The sequence below is a fragment of the Drosophila grimshawi genome, unplaced genomic scaffold (genome assembly GCF_018153295.1).
Source record: "Drosophila grimshawi isolate 15287-2541.00 unplaced genomic scaffold, ASM1815329v1 contig_1377, whole genome shotgun sequence".
Lineage (NCBI taxonomy): Eukaryota > Metazoa > Arthropoda > Insecta > Diptera > Drosophilidae > Drosophila > Drosophila grimshawi.
The window spans coordinates 16,413,634-16,438,051 of NW_025062900.1; the positions used below are offsets into that span (position 1 = coordinate 16,413,634).

General features: G+C 36.9%; 4 protein-coding genes across 5 annotated transcripts in view; 1 reads left to right on the top strand and 3 right to left on the bottom strand.

Annotated features, from left to right (window-relative positions):
* LOC6562208 (anoctamin-8) overlaps positions 1 to 9,329 on the bottom strand; it is a 34,274-nt gene extending 24,945 nt beyond the window's left edge. The window contains exons 1-2 of one of the 2 annotated variants that reach the window (XM_032736555.2): positions 9,286 to 9,329; positions 7,945 to 8,374 (exon numbers count right to left, since the gene is read on the bottom strand). In XM_032736555.2, coding sequence (XP_032592446.2) covers positions 7,945 to 8,200 — 256 coding nt within the window. In that variant the 5' untranslated portion in view covers positions 8,201 to 8,374; positions 9,286 to 9,329. Of the gene's footprint in view, positions 1 to 7,944; positions 8,375 to 9,249 lie in introns of both variants that reach the window. The other variant, XM_032736556.2, reaches the window with a different exon arrangement.
* A 569-nt stretch (positions 9,330 to 9,898) lies between these two features.
* On the bottom strand, positions 9,899 to 24,351 carry LOC116805337 (ATP-dependent RNA helicase vasa). The gene is made up of 9 exons (XM_032736635.1): positions 24,237 to 24,351; positions 20,011 to 20,160; positions 17,916 to 17,960; positions 17,591 to 17,849; positions 12,255 to 12,487; positions 11,455 to 12,198; positions 10,712 to 10,925; positions 10,374 to 10,638; positions 9,899 to 10,120 (listed from the first exon to the last, which is right to left on the bottom strand). The coding sequence occupies exons 3-9, from the start codon at positions 17,934 to 17,936 to the stop codon at positions 9,919 to 9,921; spliced, it is 1,938 nt and encodes a 645-aa protein (XP_032592526.1). The 5' UTR covers positions 17,937 to 17,960; positions 20,011 to 20,160; positions 24,237 to 24,351; the 3' UTR covers positions 9,899 to 9,918.
* LOC116805338 (sister chromatid cohesion protein solo) lies at positions 13,599 to 15,346 on the bottom strand. The gene has a single exon (XM_032736636.2). The coding sequence runs from the start codon at positions 15,058 to 15,060 to the stop codon at positions 13,663 to 13,665; it is 1,398 nt and encodes a 465-aa protein (XP_032592527.1). The 5' UTR covers positions 15,061 to 15,346; the 3' UTR covers positions 13,599 to 13,662.
* LOC6562207 (RNA-binding protein cabeza) lies at positions 18,265 to 22,775 on the top strand. The gene is made up of 4 exons (XM_001987942.3): positions 18,265 to 18,343; positions 18,500 to 19,342; positions 20,255 to 20,554; positions 20,626 to 22,775. Exons 2-4 carry the CDS (start codon positions 18,658 to 18,660, stop codon positions 21,132 to 21,134), a joined length of 1,494 nt encoding a protein of 497 aa, XP_001987978.1. The 5' UTR covers positions 18,265 to 18,343; positions 18,500 to 18,657; the 3' UTR covers positions 21,135 to 22,775.
* Positions 24,352 to 24,418: the final 67 nt, after the last annotated feature.

The window sequence follows — 24,418 nt, forward strand, 5'->3', positions numbered from 1 at the left end:
CACATTCACTAGACTGACAAACAAACTGAAAATATATATTTTTATGAGAAGATGCCTTCATCTGCCTGTTGAATACATTCACACACACACCCTTTTCACATATTTCCAATGATTTCAGGGTATGGTAACTAAAAATTCCCTGGGCTTGGATATACTTTAAGATGTAACAGCTTTGCCCTTTCGCATTGATTTTTCCATTTGCCCCAACATTGCAAGTGCAATTGAGGCGCCACATTGAGTGGTGAGGGGTAAGAAGTTGCCAGTTTTTGGCTGACTGCCAAGACTAAAAACGAGGCACATGCTGCCTTGTATTCATATACCACTTCAGGGCATATCTGTTTCTTTTCTTTTTTCCTTTCTTGTTTTTATTATTTTTTTATTTTTGTTTTGTTTTTGGCAATTTTCGGGCCAACTGCAATGGATGTGGACGGCCATGTGGGAGGGGCAACATGTGGAGAACGCAGCAACGGTAACTTCCTTTGGTACTTTCTTTTGTCCGCCGGACATGGGCATGCATATAAGGACAACAACATGAATATGCCCATGGAAAATGCAGATTGATCGTCGTAGATTGGATTGCAGCCACAACAACAAGCAGAACAAAAGATTATTTTTACTTTACTTGAAATAAAATGGGGTTAGGCTGATTCTCAGCTCTGCAGTGGTTTACTTGAGCCACATACCCAAATAGTTTGAGGGCACCCAATTAACATATGAATAGATGAACAGATAGCTGAATAAATGAAAATTTGGGGCACACGAGGGTGCAACAAAAATACTTACAAGAAATGAATACCCCATAACAGTCGAATTTTAATAGTAAAACAATTAAGAAAGTAACAACTATAGGTTAATTTATTTTATATAATATTACATATTTTTTAAAAATTAAAAATTGGATGAGCCTAACTTGTAAATCTCGCAAAGCGTACTTTTGTATTTTACGTATTTCCTTCGTTTATCTTCTGTTTTTGACTGTTTTAGCTATAAGTAGTGCTGGTGAAAATATTCAAAAATATATATATTTAACTTTATAGTTTTTAATAATAGCCAAAAGTTCCCTTTTGCTAGTTCATTTTATAGTTAGATGTATTATATTGAAAGTTATTTAAAACCCAAGGATGTAAAATTACTTTTATTGAGCTGTTTCTCTTGGAAATATTATAATAAAAAATTACAAAATAAATCCAATAAATGAATAATATATATTCTAAGCAACTTTAAGGTTAAATAAAAATTGAGTTACATGCGCGGATTGCATTTGCTGTAATGGTAATCAGTGGGGAATTCAAACAGGACACATGCACACTCGAAAAGGGTCGACATAATCCAATTACCAGCCAATTAGAAGTGTTAGCCAAAGCACACACAGACACACTAATAGCCATTTAATAGGGGATATGCTGTTTGCTAGTGAAAAAGAAACCTGCTTTCAGGATGCACGTTTGAACAACTAATTACAAACAAGTATTAAAATACATATAACATACATATATAACATATAACATAGTCATACAATAAAAAATAGTAATAGAAAAGAATTATATTAAAATGTTCTTCTTTTATGTGCCGGTTCTTCACACAGAATAAATGGAAATTTTTATGCTATACTTGTTTTGATAATTAATTGAAAAAAAAGATATAAAAACACTCTTTAAAAATATATAAAAATGAAAATGCATGTCGCAACAAAATATAATATTAATATTAGCCAACATTTTATGCATCGTTAAATATTAATTGTAGTCTGACTAGTCTGAACTAAAAACTGTTGATTGAAGTTGTTGGTATTTTAAAGCTGTCTCTAATTATATGAGCACCACTGTATATACGAATGTATGTATTTCTTTACATATTGAACACAAGCTAAACGGAAATTAAGCTGCACTCAATGCCACAAACTGATGCTGCTGATGAAGATGATCCCGATGATGATTTAAGCGGGAAACGCATTTGAGCTCGTTATGATTATCATATATTGCATATGTGTGGGTCGAGAATGGATATGAAAACAATATTACAGCTACGAACAGTTTATTGAGCACCTGAGTGAGCAGATTGACACAGTAACTGCCAGGGAAAAAGTTTTGTACATCAAATTTCACAGTAGCTAAGCAAGAAAAAAGAAGAATAAAAAGAGGACCACAGAACACAGGGAGCAGCTGCAGACTAACCACAGACTAAATTTGGATAGGCATTTGCATATCTTAAATATTTTACCGGTTCCTTGTAGCTTGTGGGCAACAACGAGCAAAACTTTTTATTGACTACACAGTTGCGGTCTTTGTTTAAATATTTTCATCAAATTGAGTTGAGCAAAGACATTTTACCTGAGCGCTGCGTGTGGGTGTAGATATATACATATAATATAAATCAAATTTAAATTAAATTATATATTTACATGTCTGTGAAATCCTAAATGAAATCTTAAATAATATAATAATATAAGCATTAAAAAAGCTAATTTTGCAATTTTGTTTACGCATATAATTTATAGATCAATTTACCACATAATTAAAAAAATACAACCATTGGTTTTCATATAGACACAACTTATTATTTTAAAATTATATTTCCTGAATAATAAGGTAAGTCAAAAGTATGACCATTTTCGAAAAGTCAGATCTTTGAAAGTAAGTTGCCCAAATAAAGATTCATTCTAAGCCATTCCACATATTTTCCAACTTCATGGGTAGTTTCAATTGGCAATCAATATGAGATGGATTTTATATGTACATTTTTAATATGAAATTATGCAAAGTTCTCGTCTGATTTGATAACTGATAAGAAATTGACTTTATCAGACAGGTGAAAAGCAAACAGCTTTTTTAAAAAGTTACCCATGCCAAAGTGAATCATTGGCTTCATTTGCATTATTTGCGACCTTGGCTACATTTTTAAGTTTGTCAGAGTTTTGCTTTTCATACATTTAACATATTTTCATAAGCGAAAAGACGATTATGTACGCTTCATAATGAAGGAATGTCTGCGAATTATTTATGTATGTGAATGCGAGCTGAAAGCCGAACTCCCTCAGCATGGAAAAATATTTGCATACAAAATTTTGTCTGGCATTTGCTGGCTGAGACTGGGTGAAGGAAAAATCGTTTAGCTATGGAAATTTTTGCATTTTAAATATTTTGTTAGTATTCGTAATCAGGTCTAGGGCAAAAATCACACAAAATGTGCAATGGGGAAACAAAGCAATTTATTGAAGTTAATGTTTAAATGAGACTTGACTAGATTCTAAGCTTTAGACTGCATTTTGCAGAGTCCAAATTCTGATCACAATCTAATTGCTTAAATATTTATTATAATATTAACTATTCATTTTGTTGGCTGCAACAGCAAAGAAATTTAATTGATTATGAATTGTTAACATGTTTGAATTTGGAGCCCTGCGTGGCTTTATATAAATATCTTATTGCTAGTCTTAATTACATATCCACATTATGTTAGCTTATCGATCGGTTTTAGTTATTCTCGTTGTGAGAAAGTTTAGCAAGTGGCTTCAAACCTTTAATAAACAAAGTGTTGTTGAAAATACTAAGCTCCGGCTTCAATTTCAAATATATTAAATAAAGTTTATAACGTGTAAATAACTTGTTATTATTAATTGGAAAATAAAGCTATCAGAAAGCTAATAGCGCAAACACATTTTTTTATATATTAGAAACTTCAGCTAGAAAGTAGACTATCATATACCTGACCTTTTTTTAAGAATATAGAATGTTCGTTTAGAACAAAGAAACAACATGAAAGGACACCAAATTCAGATGGGTATTTTCTTTACTTTGGCTGTAACCCAAAGGTTGAAATATAAATCGAGACGACGTCAAGTGCAAACATTTTGTTTTGACTCGTAAAAAGGGCAACAAATATGAGAGCACTAAAAAGGAAATATGTTGCGCATATGTACAAAAAAAATAGATTACATGTTATATGTATGTGTCTTACATATGTGTGTGTGTCTGTGTGTGCACCTTGTTGCCATTAATCAAAACCAAAGGGCGTCTATATAAACATGGCTTATGCGCAATTTGTCATATTTTGGCTGGCAGTCAAGTGAAAGTGACCCAAAGTGAAATTTAAAATTTAAAAAAATAAACTCCAAAACAAGTTTATACAAGTCTGAATCCATAAAGAAAGTCTTTAAATCATAGCTCTGTCAAAAATGTCAAATATGATCCCTAATCTTAAAAAAAAAAAGTATTATAATCAAGTTTTATCATTGTTCGCAATAAATCAGACTTAAAAATTTATAGAGCAATCACTGAAATGTAATAAAAACAAAAATAAACTCAATTATACAGCAAAGTAATTGAAGAAATCAAGAGCTGCAGACAAATAAGCTATTATATAATATATAGATAATAACAGAAAGAAATGATTGGCAGACATCGTACAAATGCAATCAGAAATAAGGCCAAGAGTTTAGCGATAATAATGGAGGAGCTCAAAAGCAATCTATAGAGCGACCATTCCCCAGCCCGCAGCCATAAATGCCTGTGGGCGACGCCTCGATTGATGACTAGGACGGCTGACAACACAAACAATCAACATAAGGGCAAAAGTAAACAAGCGATAGTTGGACAATCAACCAGACAGGGGTCGGGGGACGGGGGACGGGGTACCGCAATGACAGTGATGGCAAATGGAGTTCATGTTAATCAGAACGAAAAGTAGAACACGGAATGGACTACTGGTTAGAGAAGTCCTTTAAAGGCAGCAGACATCATGGCAGCCATAAAATCGATAAAATCCTCCCACCACACACTTTTCAAACACCCACGTTTGCCCAATTCCAAGCCAAAACTTTGAATATTTCACGCCACGTCGACGCACGCGATGCAATTCCTTTTCCTCGACAGGCGAGTAAAGCTTAAAGGGCAGGCCCACCTTTTTTAAAATTCCGCACACTTCCGAAAATAGCATCCAAGATATACAGAATATATAAAGTACTCAAAATATATACATACACTCGTAAATCGCATTGAAAACTAGTTACTTGATTTTTAGAAATAATTTCTACATATACAAAAAAAATTCTTAAATATTAATAGGCTTTTTTCGAACTTTCAGAAATATTAAAATTACAAAATAGTAATAAAGTTAGCTCTGTCTAATGCTATATTGGAGTTTAACTTAAAGGGAAGTCCCTCCACGAACGAAGGGTCTCGGCTTAAAATCTCTGTAAAATTATTCATTTTTCAAATTCAATTTAAAAACTTTCTAAACTGTTTGTAAATGTAAGCAACAAAAAACTAATATTCAAGTTATGTGTACAAATACAAAAAAAGCACCATGAAAATTATATTTATTATTTGTCACGATTTTTTTTATTAGTGTACAATACTGGCAGAAAAAACTGATATTTATTAAAAAGCGCTTCTGTCTTTGTTATCGGAGCTTTGCTTTAATGTTTTATACCACAGAAAAGGCTGTTGTGCTAATGAATGAATAGAATGAAGCCCATTTTTGGCAAAAAGAAAATTAAAAAATATCATTTTCGGTACACAATCCTTAGCATTTGATTATTATTATTATTTAATTTATTTAATATTCAAATAATTAAGTTTGTTTCATTAGCAAACAGTGCGTAAATTTTACATTTAAGATATAATGGCAGTGTCTATATGAAAATTAAAAATAAAAATAAGACTAAGAGAAAGCTTGAACCCAAGTCTTAAAACTATGAGTTTGGATGTTGTATGTGTGTTTGTATGTACATAGAATTCTTGCCCAGTTCGGGATTATTGGATGTGGGTGTTGTCTTTAGCAAGGATGGTGATGATTCCACTTCACAGGTTTCACCGGTTGCGAAGCCAGGGTAGGGGTAAGCAAGTAGATACTACCGAAGATTGTGTTCCACATTCAGATAGTATTCTATATGCGACTTCAGAGATCGAATTTACCGATTGAAATTTAGAATCGGAATCGAAGTAAGTATATAAATCCAGCTTTCTTTCAAGAATTAATTGATAGTTGAACTGAAATTAGTTCCGAAACAAAGTAGAAAAATAACACTTGTTTTTCATAATTATTCACGTTCATATCGGAATCTTTACCAACATTTTTATGCTTTTCTTATTCGTATCACCATTGGAATCGGATCGAAAATTCGTTTCGGCTTGACACCCTGTCCACAATACCTATTATTTTAATTCTTACACATTTTGATCATTAGTGAATGTGCTTACCAATGATGGTTACCAATATTTGAACAACTAGATGACTATGCAAATAAGCGATAGGGACGACAGTCGAACACGCACAGCGACTACGAACAAAAAAAAAACCACCCTAATTTCCAGCACTCATTTAGTTAAAGCCGCGTAGTAATATAATATAATGGCCAACCCTTAAGCCGGCACAACTTCAGCCAAGTCGTAAATTTCATATGGGCAATTCAAAGCAAAGATATTGTATTCGTATGACACAAACAGAAAACAAAAACTGGCGAAGCAGTCACAACCTTGACCCATAAAAGGCAAATGAAATTAATTAACTAACTGTCAGTGAGCGGGGAAAAATAACATTGGAACTAGAGCTAATCAAACGTCTGACGAAGCTACTTTAATAGGGCGTAAATCAATTAATATGGGAGCCGCCAAGTGGTAAAAGTGCATCTGGAATGCACCCATTAGACGTAAGGATGCCAGGATGCCAGGTTATCAAGCGAAGAGGCGACGACGCACATAAATTATTCAAAGGCAGCTTTCAGTGGCAACTTTCGTGTGGCGACGACAGCCACTGCTGCAACACAATGGGGCAGGCAGACGGCTACGGCACAAAAGCAGCAGAAAGAATAGCAGATGAGGCTGCAGAGCACAGTTGGCTTTATTTGTCCAACATTCTGACAGCAACAACTGCAATCAAGCCGACAGACAGATAGAGTAAAGGAAGCCCGTCAATCTAAAAACCATTTTAGGGTAATTTGATAGTTGCTGCAGAAGCCCAAAGCAAACACAAGGAAAAGAATATTCTCAGCGGCATGCCAAAGTTAAAATATCCTCGCTGACCTGTTCACATTCAAATTGCATTGTCAATTTCAAAGTCAACCGGTCGAACCTGTGACTACATGATGCTGATTAGATGAATTTTGAAGCTCATTACTACACTCAGAAAAAAGATCATACAGCATATTATTATTTAGCAGCTATATTTATCAAACGAAAGGTTTTGTCTTTCCTTTTCTTCATTTTAGAGTACTTTTTATTCAACATTATAAAAAAATTATGTAATTTACAGATTGTTTTTTTTATATGTGTATACAAAATTAGAATATTTGCTTTTTTTGTTACTTATATTCTATTTAAACATTAGTACTGTGAGCTAACTCTAAGCAGCTAATTTCAATAATAATTGCTTAACACACTAATTAATCAGTTAAATCAACAATAAATTAATATAAAGAATTATGAATATCTCGAACTTGACTGTTGAAAAGCTTAAAGCTTTGACTGGTTCAATAAACTTAAGCCTCATTAGAGTCCATCAAGTCCCCAATAATAATTGCTTTACAATCTTATAAGTCAATTAAGTGAAGCAGGCAAATTTTTCAAATTAAATATCTCGAAATTTGCTATTAAAAGTTAAAGCTTTCTAAGCTCTAAATCCTTCGATAAGCTTTAGCCTCGTTTGAATAAAAAGCCTGCCGGCAATTCGGTCGTGGTTAAATTTAAGTAATATTAAACCATTTTGCAATTGCCAACTGTGAATGGGATTGCCCAAAAGTTATTGACAATTCAGGTGGCAAATAGCTACGCCTATGCTTTTAGTTGCTTTGGCAATTGAATGCATAAAATTCGATAGGGCCAAAAGTCGTTTTATGTTTACAAACAATTTTCATCTACTTTGAAGACAAACAGACAACACACATATGTATATAAAGAGAGTACATTATATGTCTTCTATATATGTACATTTATCTATATGGCTTACCGTTCTCAATGGTCTCCTTGGCACAGGATATTATTTTGCCTTTGCGTCGTCGCAAATTCGATTCGAAATTGTTATCCTCGCTGAAGTCATCGTCTCGTGCCGCAGCTTCTGCGCCCGTTGGAAGAGTGGATCCTCCCTCGTTATTGCCGGTTATTGTTGTTGTAGACTCTGGCACATCCTCAGAGGACTGACGCTCAGCATATCCTCGGCCTCCCGCACCGCTGCCGTGCATTAAACTATCGAAACTTTGGCTCATTGTGTGCCAAAATAAAAAAAATCGGATTTTCTTTTTTTGCTTTGCTTCTTTTATTTGAAAGTGTTTTGCTTTCCGTTTGTTTTCGGTTCACTTTAGTTATTAGTTTTGTTGATAAATTGCTTTTTTAAAAATACTTAGAAATGCATTGTTAAATTACGTCGTAAAATCGGAAGCCTGCGAAATGCAATTATTTATTGAACTATTATTTTTAACTATCACTGATATCAAATTATTAATCAATAATTGTAAAATATATAACAATAATAATAACAACATTTGAAGAAATATGTCAATTAAAAAATAGCGATTCCAATTACTCATTTCCAACAAATAAAATTTTTAAATATTATATTACTCAGTAATAATAAAATATACAATAATAATAATACAAATTAACGATTTTGATAAAAATGTAATGTAAAAAAATAGCGATTCAAATTACTCATTTCCAACAAAAAATAAATAAAAATAATAATACAATAATACTCAGTAATAATAACAATAGTAAAAAAAATACTAACTTTAACAACAAATTTCACGTAAAAAGGGGCAATTCCAATTACTCATTTCCAACAACTAAAAAGAAAAATAATAAAACTATGAAAATGGTAGAGTTTTGCCGGCCAGTCAGGCAGTGGTTTGATTTGACGGGGGTAATAGTGGATCCTTAAGACCAGCACACACACCCCCAAACCACCCCTTCCTCATCATCCCCACGAAACGGGTTCAATGTGCGTGGGCGTCACAATTTTTTCTTTCATCTTTTTTTGCTGAGCTAGTTGCTTGCTTTGTTTTTATTTGTCTGCAGTTCTGAGCCGCGTTAAAACAGTAGCAGCCAAGCAATAACAACAACAACAACAACTGGATTCACTGAAAGAGCGTCGACTTATTTCATAATCGCTAAGTAGCGATTTAGGTTAGGCCAATTCCACAAAACATGCGATTAACACATCATATTTAATTTGTAAGGCATACTTTTGAGCGCGTCAACGTTAAATGAACGCATGTGCCAAATTGGATAATTTAAATTCAATTAAAATATTTAATACCCCAAAAATGGTTATAACAATTAATTAATTGCGTACTCGATTCGAAAGCGTTTGCACATTGGAAAATGCCGTCAGAGACTAAAATGTCACGCAAGTGTTCAACTGAGTGCAGACGAAGTTCAACATAGCTGCCGAGAGAGCGTGGTGAGTTTCTCATTTATCGATTTTGTAGTGCGCGTGTGCGTGCGTGTGTTAAGCGACAAAAACACTAAAACGTTACACTTTTTGTTTCTTGTTGTTTGTTGTTTTCATACGCTCCTTTCGAAACTTGCTGCGTAGCATGGCTGAACTGAGCTGAGCTGAGCAGAGCGTCGCGTTAAGGGAGCGGTGCAGGACAAGAAACAGCATGCTGGCAGGCAGGCAGGCAGGCAGGCTTGCAAAAAGCCGGCAGATAATGACGCAGAGAGCAGAAACAGAAAGAGCAGAGCAACACACAAACGCACAATAAAAATGGCAAGCATTTGAATTGCAGACGGCAGTTAAAAGAGCAGAAAGATGATTCTGTTTTTAAAGGTTATTTGTTTCTTTTTCTGCTTAAGCCTAATTATAGAGACATTAAATGCTAATCAGAGAAGTGCAACAACAACTCTGTATTTTCCACATCTTAATGAAAACAAACTGCAATCAGAAAAATTTGCATTGCATTTCTTTCTTTACAAATTGATAATGTCATAGATTTTTTTGATTTATTAATAATTGATATTGATTATTGATAATAATTAAACAAAATTCAATTACGTTTATGGAAAGTAAAAGTTGGAATGCATTGCATTGCATTGCAAAAGAAATATGGAAATATGGACGCATATATTCGAATTTAATCACTCCAACTCTCCTCTTTCTCCAAATTATCTGCAATTGCGGCACAAGACTACGGACAAAAAGAGGGCAAGAAGCAGTTATGTAAACAACTATCGATTACCAAATACAGTAGTCGCTCGAGAAGAAGAATCAATGATTGAAATAACAATAGTATGCTTAAAAGTTCATAATATTTATAAACTTATTTCATAGTTTTGAAAAAAAAAAAAACCAGTCTCTTGAAATTGAGTTTTCCAATTTCTGTAAGTTCTACTAATCGAGCGACCATTGTAATTATTTATATATATTTTCAATAAACTTACATTAGCGCGAACATCAACGCCGCCAACTGGGAGTCGGAATAGCTGCCGCCGCCGCCCATTTCCTGTAGGAAATCTGGTACCACTTGAGAGGAGCCCTGCAAGACTTTTATTAAATCGGCGGCAATGCCACGATCTTGATTGGGATCAAAGAAGGAGGTGGCACGACCCCTATTGCCCACACGTCCGGTGCGTCCAATGCGATGCACATAATCATCCACAGTCTTTGGCATGTCATAGTTAATCACATGCTTAACATTCTTTATATCTGGTGGAGTGGTGGAGATACAACAATAAGTTGGTGCATTTATATTGGATTAGAGAATACAATGTGAACTAACCAAGACCACGGGCAGCCACCGAGGTGGCAATGAGCACCTTCATGTGGCCAGTCTTGAAGTCGCGCAAGGCCTGCTCACGCTGACTCTGCAGACGATCGCCATGGATGGAGGTGGTCGGGAACTTCGTTTCCGACAGGATCGAGGCGAGAAAATCAGCGCCACGCTTTGTCTCCACAAAGACAATGGTGCCATCGGCGCCCTCTTGTAATATATCCTAAAAAAAAAAACAAAACAAAACTCAAATATATTAGTTTATAGAAATTAAAATAAAGCAAAAGTAAGAGATTATAACATGATATATAACAAAAAATTGGCAGCAGATCGTGTATGTATATTCTTTACTATCATTTACATAAAAACACATAATTTCTCAAAAATAATAATGAATTTGCATTCAATTGGAAGAAAAAAAAAAACAACTCAATGGTCTGTCTAATTATATGTATTAGCAGATCGAAACAGACAGCTAAATTATATTGCTGCTATAGGAACAATAGTTCGAAAGACGAGTTCTAAATTCTGATCTCCAAACAGACATAGACATCCATGTCACCTATGGCAAACAGCAAACATGTTAAGTATCAAATTATTATCACAAAATAAATATTTAAGATTTTATCTTGAAGTCTGAACTAAACTAAACATATAAATATAGAAATAGGGGATTATTGCGATAATAGTTTGAGCCGGAATACAGAAAAAAAAAACCGGAAGAGTAATAAATTCAATGAATTTAGTCCTACCATTAGCTTGGAGCGTTTGTCAAATTTCTTGAGCTCGTGAAAGGTCTGCTGGACATCGGAGCAAGCACCGCCGACAACGCCAATGGCGACGAATATGTAATTGTTTAGAAATTCACCGGCCATGCGCTGTATCTCCTCCGGGAATGTGGCGGAGAACATAAGAGTCTGATGTTCCGGACGCATCGTCTGATGTTGCATAATCTTGCGCATACTATCCGCAAAGCCCATGTCCAGCATGCGATCGGCCTCGTCAAGGACGACGAAGCGCGTCGCCTCGAACGTGATGAATGTGCGGTCCACAAAGTCGAGCAGGCGACCCGGTGTGGCAATCAGCAGATGGCAGCCTTTGGTGATGCACTCGTTTTGATATTTAACTGAAGTGCCGCCGTAAACGATGCTTATCTTCAGATATGAGGTGAACGCAAACTTTCTGGCCTCGTGGAAGATCTGGATAGCGAGCTCACGAGTCGGTGACACAATCACCGCCTGCGGCTTACCTATCTCCACGTTGTCAACCTCGTCCAGCAGTTTGCAGATCATCGGCAGCAGAAAGGCGGCCGTTTTGCCCGAGCCAGTCTGGGCACAGGCCATCAGATCACGTCCCTCGCTAATCACAGGCATTGACACCTTCTGAATCGGCGTGGGCACTTTGTAGCCCGACTTGATCACATTGTTCAGCACAATGCTACGCAATTGGGCGCCCTCAAAGCTTCTAATCGGCTTCGGAACATTATCGCCAGTCACCTGCACAAGAAATTTGTTACTGTAACCGCTATTGGATTTAGTTGTTATGCGCTCACCTTAATAGGGATATTATCGTACTTTGAGAAGTTGATGCCCGATGAAATGGCGGTGCTAAACATCTCGGTCTCATCGTTGGTCGGTTCAGGCGGTATATAGAACTCCCTTGCTTTTTTCTCACCATTCTCGCCGCCGTCATCATTGTGGTTATTGTTCAAATCGTTATCGTCGCAACGGTGACGTTCACCACCCTTAAAGCCATCGTTGCGTCCTCCACCACGACGGTGATCACCTGTTGGATTTGGACTCGAGATATGAGATAGAATATAAAAAAATAATGTTTCAAAAGTGTCTAGCTCCTAAAGTGTCTAGATTCTAATTTTTTCCATTTTTTTATATCCACTTAAATTTTTTGGGTTTGGAATTATACTCCAACATACAAGCAACAGAAATATGTAATTCAAAATTGATTTCAACACAATACACAGTTTAAGACAGTTAAGACTCCATAACAATCACAATCGATATAAAATGCGACAAAAATAATTTATTATTATAATATGTATGAGATGAGATATATAAATAAACGCAAAAATTCATTGAAATAAATGTACATAAAAGTGTAACATAAAATTAAAATATAATTTTAACAAATTCACATTTAGTTAACAGTTCTTGAAACTATTTTTCATATATATAAATTCACAAAAATAAATATTCCATAAAATTTCAAGTATTCCAGATAAATGCTTTCTACAAAAATTAGTTGGATACACAAATCTCTAAAAATATGAGAATCAAAGGGAATTAAATGATTAAATTTAAATTATTAGATTGAAACATTTTAAGCATATATTTAAACTAATATTGTTAGTAGCTGCGAGAATTATTTTTTAAAGAAATTAATTCTGACGTGAAATATATTCCAAAGCATTGGCAGCTGGTTCAAATTCATGTTTTCTATAAAATATTATAAATTATAATTATATAGAAGTTATGGAAACAGAAGAAAATACAAATTATTATAATTATTCATTGAAATCATTAAAAAAAATCATGTTATTCTCCAATTATGTTTAAATCGATTACAAATTATTAAAAAAAAAAAACACTTTAAAACTTGTTTTCAAAAGTTACATTAAAGTTATTGGATTGAAAGATACTAATACTACTACAATACTAAATCAAATATTGATGGCAAAAACTATTTATAAAAGAAATCAATTCCGCAGAGAAAGATATCCCATAAGGTGCCATAAGGCACGTGGTTCGAATAAATGTTTTCTACAAATTATAGATTAAGAAACTATGGAAAACTGAAGAATATACAAAATATTTTTTATACTTAAGTAGACAATTAATATTTAATAATGCTAAGTTTCTAAATATGAGAAAAAAGTCGATTAAAAACTAAAATAAAAAAGAAAAATTAAATCGATTTTAAAAGTATTTCAACCAGAGGTAAGCTTAAAGAAGCGATGCAAATCGAGCATCAGCGCTAAGACTAACAATGTTGGCCGCCTTCAAATCGAGCAGCACTCGAAATGCAATTGCCGCCTCCATGCGAGTCTTGATAAAGTCATTGGAACGCATGTCTACTGTTGGCTGCATGATGATGGCAGCCATCAGGTCATGGATGACGCGTCGCTTCATCTCGGGCATATTCAATATAATTTGCGGATCATACGTATATTGGGCAGGCATTGAACGAAATTGAGTGTTGCTCTCCTCCGTATTGCTATTATTTGAATCGTCTTCGGTGTTATCATGATTGCAACAATTGCGTTGGCGATCTTCCTGCTGCTGCTCATCGCTTAGTTGCTTCTGGTGGTCGACCATCAGTCGCAGCATGTGCTTGTGCTGCACTATATAGCTGAGATCTTCCGATAAGCGATTAGATTGATCAATAATCTGCTGCTGCTGTTGCTGTGTCTGCTGCAACAGCTGTTCCTCCTCCTCCATCGAGCTGGGCTGACCAACGTTTGTGGTTGTTATTATTGGTGAATTTTGAAATTCGATGGGCGTAGTATTTGCTGCTGGTTGCGCGGCGAGATGGTACTGAGCTGCCATTCCTGGTTGGTAAATGTATTCAATTGACGTCACTATGGGCCTTTCCGGTAGCTCATTTGGGCTCATCATGGGCAATGCTACAACTGATTCCCTCATTTGTGTCGCCTCTGGTACATCTTCGACTACGGCGGCCGTCGCTTGTTGCATTAGTGTTGGTGGCTCTGCCTGTTCCCAGGCGGTCTGGAAAAGATTGGACAAAAATTCGATCGCAATTTCATCATTGCTCGGTGGCTCGGTAGCCTCTATGTGCTCGAGAGTAGTCCGTGCTGTTGCTGCCGCTCCTTCGGCTTCTGCTGTTGCTCCCCCACCTGCCGCTCGACGTCTGCGTCGACGTCTGCGACCTGGTTGCTGCTCGGCATAATTTGGAATTGCTTCGCGTGGTCGAAAAATAGAGGCCCAATCACGCGGCAAGGGTGGAAGAATTATTGATGCTGTTCCAATTGCATCTTCCTGTAACTCTTGGATCAAGTCAGGCATACGTCCCATTGTCGGAGTCCCGGCACCTTGTCGCTGCAGTTGGTGCGGCTCCTCATCGATGGCCGGCAATTGGATGCGATACGATGTCAGTGGCGTCGATGCCTGCAGCGCACGTGACCTCCACATCAGCGACATAGATACATTGTGTTCCAGAGCACTTTGCTCATCTGATGCCGTAATTGGCATTGGCATTGAAATTGGCATTGGTCCATTGGGCTCCGCATCCGGTGACAATGGTGGCAGCGGCGGCATTGTAGCCATCCGGAAATCTTCGTCTGTTAAATTGTGTTCCTGATTACCGGCAGACGTTAGCGGCATCGATGGTAGGCTGTAAATTGTGTGAGTGTTATGTGAGTGTTCTGTGAGTGTTCTGTGAGTGTTTTGCGAGTGTTTTGTGAGTGTTCTGTGAGTGTTTTGTGACAATTGTCGTCATCAGCAGAGAGAATCGGGAAAAGCAAAGGTTTCCAATTAGTTAATAAAAAAACAAGTTTGATGAGTCAAGCTTTTATGCAGTTTTATCGATTTAGAGACGGGAGTGGGAGTGGCTTGAAATATACATCGATACATGAAGGCGGTTCCAGTTTGATTACTTGAGCTCAAAAACTGTGATAGGCATTATCGATTTTCAGGTTCTTTCACGAAGATCGCCAACAAGACTCTAGCTTTAAAATGCAACAGTTATATACAGTTCTCGTCGATTGGCGCTTATTGATTATATTGATTTTCTAGCTCACAGACATGTGCATATTCAGCGAATTGCATAAAATTCAGAAAGATATCGAATAATTTAACATGGGCCAAGGCCATTACTAGACGGATGAGGATGACAGGTAGAGTGTAATAATAATATTTAATAAGATCAAGGAAAAAATTAACAATTATATAGCCAGCCATATCGATATCGACGGTCTCAGGACTACATTACAAATGCTCTTAAGTCAGAAATGAACTTGAAAGGATTAAAAACAACTTCATCATTATTTGCGATAAGTGATACCCAAGCAAACATATTGATTGACTGAAAGATTGCACATGATTGATTGATTTTGATTGAAGCTTCACAGCAAGTCAAAAGCGAATATAACTCATTTGTTGTATATAGTAGCTGCTTATCAATGTTTCGAATAAGTGTCAAAATAAAATTAATAAGTTTAAACAAAACGTGTTTGTATTTGTGGTGTGTGTGAACAAAAAAAAAAGAAAGTGCCAACAAATCGAATGCCGGCAACAGAAGACGCCTCATAAGGTAAGATAGATGAGTTAGGGAGTAGAGATATGATTATAGGGCATATATATATATATAGAGGGACAGTTGTGCATACTCATCACTGGTGTTGTGTTGCCTGTTGCCGAGAGCAGGTGTGATATTGTCGGCATTGATGCTATTCAGTGGCGTTGCAGCAGCTCCAACACTGGCATTCGAGTTAAACGGCAACATCCTCGGCTTATCTGGTGTAATCTGGCGCAGTGGATTTTGGAACAAGCTGCTTGTTGCCTGATGCTGCTCCTGCTGCTGTTGCTCTTGCCTATCGACTGTTGCCAGAAATGATAATTCCATTGCTTGTGGTTGTCTGGCACACAACAACAAATCCGCCAATCCGCTGGTGTTAGGCAATTGCAACTCTTGGTGTAGTTCACTGACCATATAAGGGCGCATTCCACGCATTTCGTGCAAACGCATAAAATTCTCGGATAGAAAACGTACCGGAAATTGTTGTTGCTCTCGTGGAGTTGCTGTTGGTGTTTCCATTGAAGGTGTCATCACAATGCCACCATTTAGCACATAATTATTAGCCGCAGTTCTCACCAGATTTAGAATACGTTCAACATTTGCTATTATTGGCGGCGATAAGTCATCATTAAAAGCTTCTCTTTGATGTCGTATTGAAATTCTCGATATTTTTGTTCCTGTTGCTGTTGTTGTTTTTGGTGTTGTTGTTGTTGCTGTTGTTGCTGTTGTAGTTGTGTTTGTTGTCAGTTCTGGGCCTGGCACCACACATGTGTCATTAGTGAAGCGTAGTTGTCGAGGTGAGTCGAGTCGCTGGATTTGCGCATGTGCCTGCTGCAGTTCACCATCAATCTCGGCGAGAAATTGATTCATCTCTGCCAAGACACGATCCGAGCTATCAACAGCCTGTCGCATTGCCGTCAACCTTTGCTGACGCTGCTTACGGTCCGTCTCCATTTGTGACTCCCACTCGCTGGTCACCAGCTGATGAAAGGAGGTCATCAGATAGTCGCGTTGTTCCCGCAACTTGACCAGCGGCTGCTCGCACATTTTATGGGGGTCGTCAAGTTGCTCAACAAATGCCAGCACTGTTTCCGCATCGTGGCTCTTCGGCACTCGCAGTCCGCAGCATTGTAGCTGTTGTAGCACTGCTCACTCGCGTCGTTGTTAAATAATTGTGTGTGGGACGGGGGGAGGGCGATACAAGAAGTAGAACGACATACACTCACATATATACTTATAGTTACATGGCATGCAGAGGAGGAGCTGAACAGTACATGGCACAATGTACAATATACAAACAATAAAGTTGACCCTCGTCCTTGATTACAACTTAAGATTAACTACAAAACAACATATAAACTAAAACGTTATTTCGATTGCTTAACAATTTCAAATCTGATTTTAGTTTCCGGAACTTGATGGAAAAGCGAAGGATTAGATATGTACCCTCCTAGAGCTAGACCAAAGTCCATCTGCTCACGTCTAAATTGTATTCCTATTTATAAAATACTACGTTTTTGATCATTTATCAAAATGCTCAAGATTTTATTACTTTTCTGCTTTCGAAATTTCTCCAATGACGTGTAAATAGATTATTTTTTATTAATGAAAGCTTACCGTTCTCTTTGATGTCACCCCTGCCACCTTCATCATCGTCGCGACGTCCGCGATAGCCACCGCCTTCTCCTCCACCACGGCGTCCACGATAGCCACCACCACCGCCATCTCCTCCGTCATTCTCACGACGGCCGCGATGAAAGCCACCGCCACTGCCATCTCCTCCGTCATCGCGAGGTTCGCGATACCCACCGCCGCCAACTGTGGCTTCTTCTGCTTCGTCAAGATGTCCACCAACTAGGTTGCCATCACCATCGATCTGTGGTTCAAAATCGTTTGTAGGCGACTCAAGCTAACAAACTACGTTAATTAAATTATAGCTTACCTCATTTTCAAAGTCAGACATGGTGTTCCCGTAATTAGGTGTTTACTGCAAATAGGAAAACGAATGTGTGAAAATCGGTACACTAAAAAGCATTTTAGTGCTTACAAATTTAAAAAATAACGCTTAAGCAGCAACTCTGGCAGTGCACTAAAAACAGTGCCATTCGCAGCGAACGGCCAAAAGACGCAAAACGAGCACGAGCACGCACGCATGTTAATTTTGCGGCGCAACAACTCTGTTAATGCGAAAAACGTGAGTTGCTCTGTTCTGTGTATGTATACACAGCATGCTTGCCTGCTTGTGCTTGGTTTTTTCGCCTTGCCTTCTCTGGTAGTAGAACACATGTGCGCTTGAGTAGTATATGTATATGTATATGTATATGTGCATGTTTGTGTGTAGCAGCCAAAGCAGAAACGCAGAAAATTAAGGTTAGAGCGCAGCCAGGCAACCACACGACGAAAAAATAGCAAAAAGCAAAGACTAAAAAAAAAAACGTATTTCTATTCCCACTCACACGCACGCACGCATACACTCGCTCATACACACACACACACACACGCACGCATACACCAACAAAAATACAGGCGCAGCAGCAGCGACGAAAACACACGAGTTTTTTTTCTGACAGAAACTCTGTGAAATTCTGTGTGTGATTTTCGCATAGAAACCGTCGTGTGTGGAAAAATCAATTTGGTAAATAAATTGTTGTAAAAAGAGGCGGAGGAGCAGCAGCAGCAGCAACATGGATAGTGCCGGTAAAAATCGTTATGAACTTTTGTTCATGGAAGACGATGTTAGCGATCCATTAGATAATCTTGTCGCGGCCAAGAAGAAGCAGCAGCCAGCGACGGTCGCCGCAGCAGCGGCAGCGACCACAAAAACGGCGCCAACTGCAAAGGTACCAAAAGCGGCAGCAGCAGCCACAACCACGAAGAAGCCAAATCAAGCCGAAAAGGAAAACAAACCAGGTGCGCTCAACAAGAATGATGGCAAGAAAAATAGTGCAACTGGCGGTGGCAACAACAATGACAAATTCAACAACAACAAGCAAGGTGGGGCTGCTGTCGCTGCGCGCAATGCTGGCGGAGCCGCTGCTGGCAAAACACGTGAAACTGGTCAAGGGCAGCAGCAGCAGCAACAACAACAACGCAATGTCAATTTTCGTCAACAGAACGTTGGCGGCGGTAGCAGCGGTGGGGAGGTAACGCGCGAGCAGCGCAACAATCGCCGCAACGTGCGCGAAAATGGCGCTCCAGGTGGCAACTCTGGCAACGCTGCCGATGGCAATCCTCGACCATATCGCAACACAGGCGGCAGCGGCGGCGGCTTTGGCAATAACGGTGATCGTCCACCGCGTCAGAATCGCAATTTTGAGGGAGGCAATCGCAAACGTGAATTTGATCGTCAATCTGGCTCAGACAAAACTGGTGAGTATATATATAACGAGATATACCCTAACCCCAAAAACAACTGGCTAAGCAATAACAAAAATAAATAACTTTTACAAATGCTGTTGAAATTTACATTCTCTAAATGATATCGAGAAAACATTAAAAAAAAAAAAACAGGCAAAAACGAGGCACAAACTAAATTAAACGCACATTTCTATTTTTCTCAATATGTTGTATAGAAATATGTTTAAAAATAGTTTGCTTCTTCTTCAGAGCCACCCCCCTCCCACCGGCCCCCCCATTTTATGTATATATATATATGTATGTGTGTGTGGAGGCCCACTCAGTTTTCCACGCCATGGAACAACATTATTATGATGATAATGACGGAGGGCACATTGTGTATGAGTGTATGTATGTATAAGTGTGTGTGTGTGTGTCTGTTCCGATTACTACTTATCTATAATTCTTGTGTGGTTACCAAGAAAGCCACAAAAGTTTCAAAGTTGCAGTAGATATTTCTTTTTAACTTGAAAAACACTCACGCCAAAAACGTATTTTGCATTCGAGATCTTTCGAAAATTCCCTCAAACTGTATGCATAAAAAAGCGTACATTTTCAATTGATAACATTAAAGTCTTCTCGATATCTAAATCTTAACTTGCACAATCTACGAAAACTGATTAGTTTCATTTGCAACTTACCTTTGTGGGTTGCCCGAAAATAAAGTTACAAGATTTTTCTTTTGTTGCCGTAAGAATAATCAAAATGTAAGTAATTTTTTTTCTGTTGCAATTCGCATATAGTTAAAACTGTCAAAGTTTTAGTTGTTGTGCGTCTTCTGAAAAAGTAGGCTGAAATATGGATAAAAATTTAGAACTGCATTAAATATGTATATATAACAATTAAAACGAATAATTAATTAAAATATTAAAAATGCAAACACAGGTGTTAAGGCTGTTGACAAACGCGACGGAGCTGGCGCCCACAACTGGGGATCCGTTAAGGAGGCCATCGATGATGTGAACAAGAGCAGCGAGGCCGGCGGTGGCGAGACAAATGCGACTAACAACAACAATACTACTACTACTGAGGGTGGCAACAAGGCCGACGAATCTGGAAATGAGCAATCGGGCGAGCAGCAGCCACCGGCAGAGGAGGAGACCAAAGAGCTGACCCTGGATGAATGGAAAGCGCAGCAGCAACAGCGCATTAAGCCCAAGTTCAACATACGCAAAGCGGGCGAAGGTGGGTACAAATAGAAGATTTAAGAGAGATCAATTTGAGTAATCACACAATCTGGCAATGCTTTCTTTCAGGCGAGGACACATCGCAATGGAAGAAAATGATTGTGCTGAACAACACCAAGAAGAAGGAGAACGAAAGCGAAGAGGAACTTGAATACGATCCTGCCATGTATCCGCAGCGCGTTGGCCGCCAGCAGCGCGTCCTTGACATTCAATTCAATTTCAATGATGGTCGTCGCGGCGGCGGTGGTGGTTTCGGTGGACGCGGACGTGGCGGACCCCGTGGTGGTGGTGGCGGACCACGCAACGAGGGCAATCGCGGACAACAAGGTGGTGGACAACAAGGCGGCGGCGGCAGCGGTGGTGGCGCCACCCATGCCAATGCCGAAGGTGGCAGCAATGCTGTTGGCGGCGGTGGACCATCCGTTCGTGCCGAGGGCGGCAATCGGCCGCCAATTGAGCGTCGTGGAATGGGCGGTGGCATCGGTGGTGGACATGCTGGCAAGCGTTTTGGCAATGAGCGGCAACAGAATGCTGCACCCAAGGTCAACGATGAACGCCAATTCCCCACGCTCGCCTAAGCAGACAGAGGAAAAAGGATAGATGGGGGAGAAGGGATGAGGAGGGGCGCTTCGCTGCTGCTGCTGTTTGTTGCAGGCGCCGGGAAGTGCATTCAATTTTAGAGTTTGGTGTCTGTATTAGAAGAGGAATCAGGTTACCAATATCACCCACACACAAGCATACTCACACCCACACATCAATTGAGAACTGTAAGCGGTTGCAGCGCAGCCAAAGCCAAAAGCAACAAAAACAAAATTCAACAACAATAACAGACAACATTAAAAAAAAAAGCAGATGGCAAATGAGAAAATAATAATTATAAACATACATATAATAAATAATATTAAAAAAAGATAACGAGAGAAAAACAAAAAAAAACCAAACTGTAAATCTAAGCAAAGCAATTTAGAGCAAAAAACATAAAAGAAAAAAAACTGAAGAGCAAAGTTTCTATTTCTAAAAAATAACACATTGTAAAAATTTGTTGGTTCTCTCTTTTAATTTCTTCCTTCATTTACTATCTTAACAAGTCAATCAAGTCATTTAAAATCACACACATATACAAATATATATGTACATATACATATAAACATAAAAAAATTACAGTCCGCTAGTGACAAAATGAGATATCAGAAATATAAAATCAAAAAAAAAACATCACGAACTGTGGCCTGAGTTTCTCATTTATGGAGGCAGTTTTTAAAAGAGCATTTTCATTAACTACACACACTCACACACACACGCATACTAAACTTACATATATTTTTGTTGAACATTTTTATATGCATAGCCTCATATAAAAATTGATTTTTTTTAATTTTTACTGTGTTACAATTGTATTTTAAAAATTAATAAATGAACAAAAGGAAAAAACAACAAAAAAAATGTATACACAAAGGCAAAAAACTCAGTAGAGAAGAAAAATACAAAAGGAATATTAAGTGTTGAAATCTTGTAATTGTGTTTCTTACAAAAAAAAAAACTATATATATATAATAAATATATATACATATATCGCTTTGATGCAAACTCTATTACATTAATTATAAAGCAAATTATGTGCATCATTTATAATAAATTTAATCGCAACACACACACACAAACACACACACACACTGAAAAAGAAACAATTTAAATTTAAGCCTTATTAAAAAAGAGAAATAAAAAATTTAAATTAACTATTGGAGCAAAAATATATATATGAAAACCTTAATAAGTAGAGTTATACAAACACACACACACAGGCGCGACTTATGATAAAATCAGTTGGGAAAATAGCTTACAAAAAATACAAACGAGAAATATTCAGCAGTAATTCAAGAAAACCAAAATCCTGTAAGACCTGTAAAATTAAATGCTTTTACAATTAAATATGTATATTATATACAAACATACATAAGTATGAGTAAAAACGTTGGTATTGATGAACAAACAAAACTTATATGAAATGGCAAAAAAAATTTTACGACTAAACACTTAGAAAAGAACAAATCCAAAAACAAAACAAACGGGATAAAAAAAAAAAACAAATACAAGATACATTTTTTGACTAATATTGTATTGTATTTTGACCCCAAAGAATGGAACAAAACAAACCCAATTCAACAAAACGTTGGGCAAAAAATCGTTTAAAACAAGGAAAAAAAATATTTAAAATAAAAAAAAATTATTTGATAAAAATAAAAAAAACACACAAAAACTTTCTAGTCGTGTTTCATTTAGAGAATAATAGTACTATAATTAATTGGCCAATTAGCCATCATTTTATCTAATTTTCTTTTTTATGAGTTTGATCCATATACCAAATTAACTTTTAATTTTACTATCCAGGTGATTTCTATAAGAAAACGACGCAGTCTACTTTTCAAACATATTTTTATAAAATATTTAAATATCTGAATGCATACAAGTATAATTCACAGTTTTAGAGGCACATTTAGGAGTCAAATTCATTAAAATTCTAAATGGGCCATTATTGTATTGTATATATGTAATCATATACACATAAATATCTACATATATAAACAACTTTCTTATATGCACATGCATCCACATCCTAAAATATTAATTTGGCCGCCTATTTTTTGACTTTTGGCACAAGCCAGTGTGACCGCCGTAGAAATTCCCAAATTGTACATAAAATATACTAAAATGTTATAATCGGCATTTAACATAATATGAAAATGCTGTTGAAATCAAAACAATAGAATAAAATAGAAAAATTAAACCAAGTTTCTTGAAATGTTGATGAAAATAATAAAGACAATTTAAAACAAACATTTTATATATATAATATTTTCACAACATGCTTATTTAAAATGAACTGTTAAAATTGCTACGACAGATATACGGATAAATTTAAATCTATAACCTTGCAGTCTTTGACATTAAGTTCATATAGTATTAAGATCTGTTTTTAGTTTATCGCTAGTTTTATTTATGAAAACGACTGAGCACAAGAAAAACGAAACAAAATTTGTCAATGAGCAACACAAAATACAAAAAGAAGGTAAAAATAATTGCATTTTTAACATTTGATACACTGGCTATTAAGATTTTGGGTCACTTTTCGAAAATGGAATGTTTTTATTTAAAATTGCTGTTATTGTTTGTCACTCGCCTTTAAATGTGTTATATCGGCACTTCTTACACTAAAAGCCGTAAGCTCGATGACTGAAAAATCGGAATGAAAGAGTTACAAAATTACGAAAGAATGGAACAGAAAAGAATCGAGGAACATTTTCGTTTTGCAGTGATTCCAGGGTTGTCACTTATTATCGTTACATACTAAATTAAAATTTTGCAGCAAACACAGCCAATTGGTGGGTCTGCTGACAATCCTAAAGTTTAACGGTGAATTGCAAGTCGGAAGCGACGCGAAAAGTGGGGAAAAAAGGATATGAAGAGATCTCATCGAAAACTCATTTGTGAACTGCATTTTATGAAGTGAAATGCACATTATTATACACACATACATACTCATTAATTAACGTATTAAGTGCACATATATACTTTTACATTTATCTATTCACACTGCAAGCTCTTTAAATTAGCTTTGATTAAATTGATTAAAAATGAAGTGATTTTAGTTCACATCGCACAAGAACACTTTGTCTACTCACCGAAAAGGCAACTGTTAATTATTATTTTCCGAAAAAACACGAGAAAAGTCGAATTAAGTAACAAACTTCGCTACACTCGACGTTTAAAACACAACGTGGTTAATGACTACCGGTAAATGTCAGAGCGTGTTAATGTGACCGTAGGCTTGAGCAGCAAAAATACACAAAATGTTAAACGCCAA

Coding starts and splice junctions, on each gene's coding strand:
- LOC6562207 (XM_001987942.3), top strand. CDS start 18,658: ATGGATAGTGCCGGTAAAAATCGTTATGAACTTTTGTTCATGGAAGAC. Junction 19,343..20,254: donor ATCTGGCTCAGACAAAACTG/GTGAGTATATAT, acceptor ATGCAAACACAG/GTGTTAAGGCTGTTGACAAA. Junction 20,555..20,625: donor CATACGCAAAGCGGGCGAAG/GTGGGTACAAAT, acceptor GCTTTCTTTCAG/GCGAGGACACATCGCAATGG.
- LOC116805337 (XM_032736635.1), bottom strand. CDS start 17,936: ATGTCTGACTTTGAAAATGAG. Junction 17,850..17,915: donor TGTCTGACTTTGAAAATGAG/GTAAGCTATAAT, acceptor TTTGAACCACAG/ATCGATGGTGATGGCAACCT. Junction 10,121..10,373: donor GCGTTGATGTTCGCGCTAAT/GTAAGTTTATTG, acceptor TTTTGTCCGTAG/TCTTGTGCCGCAATTGCAGA.
- LOC116805338 (XM_032736636.2), bottom strand. CDS start 15,060: ATGCCGCTAACGTCTGCCGGTAATCAGGAACACAATTTAACAGACGAA.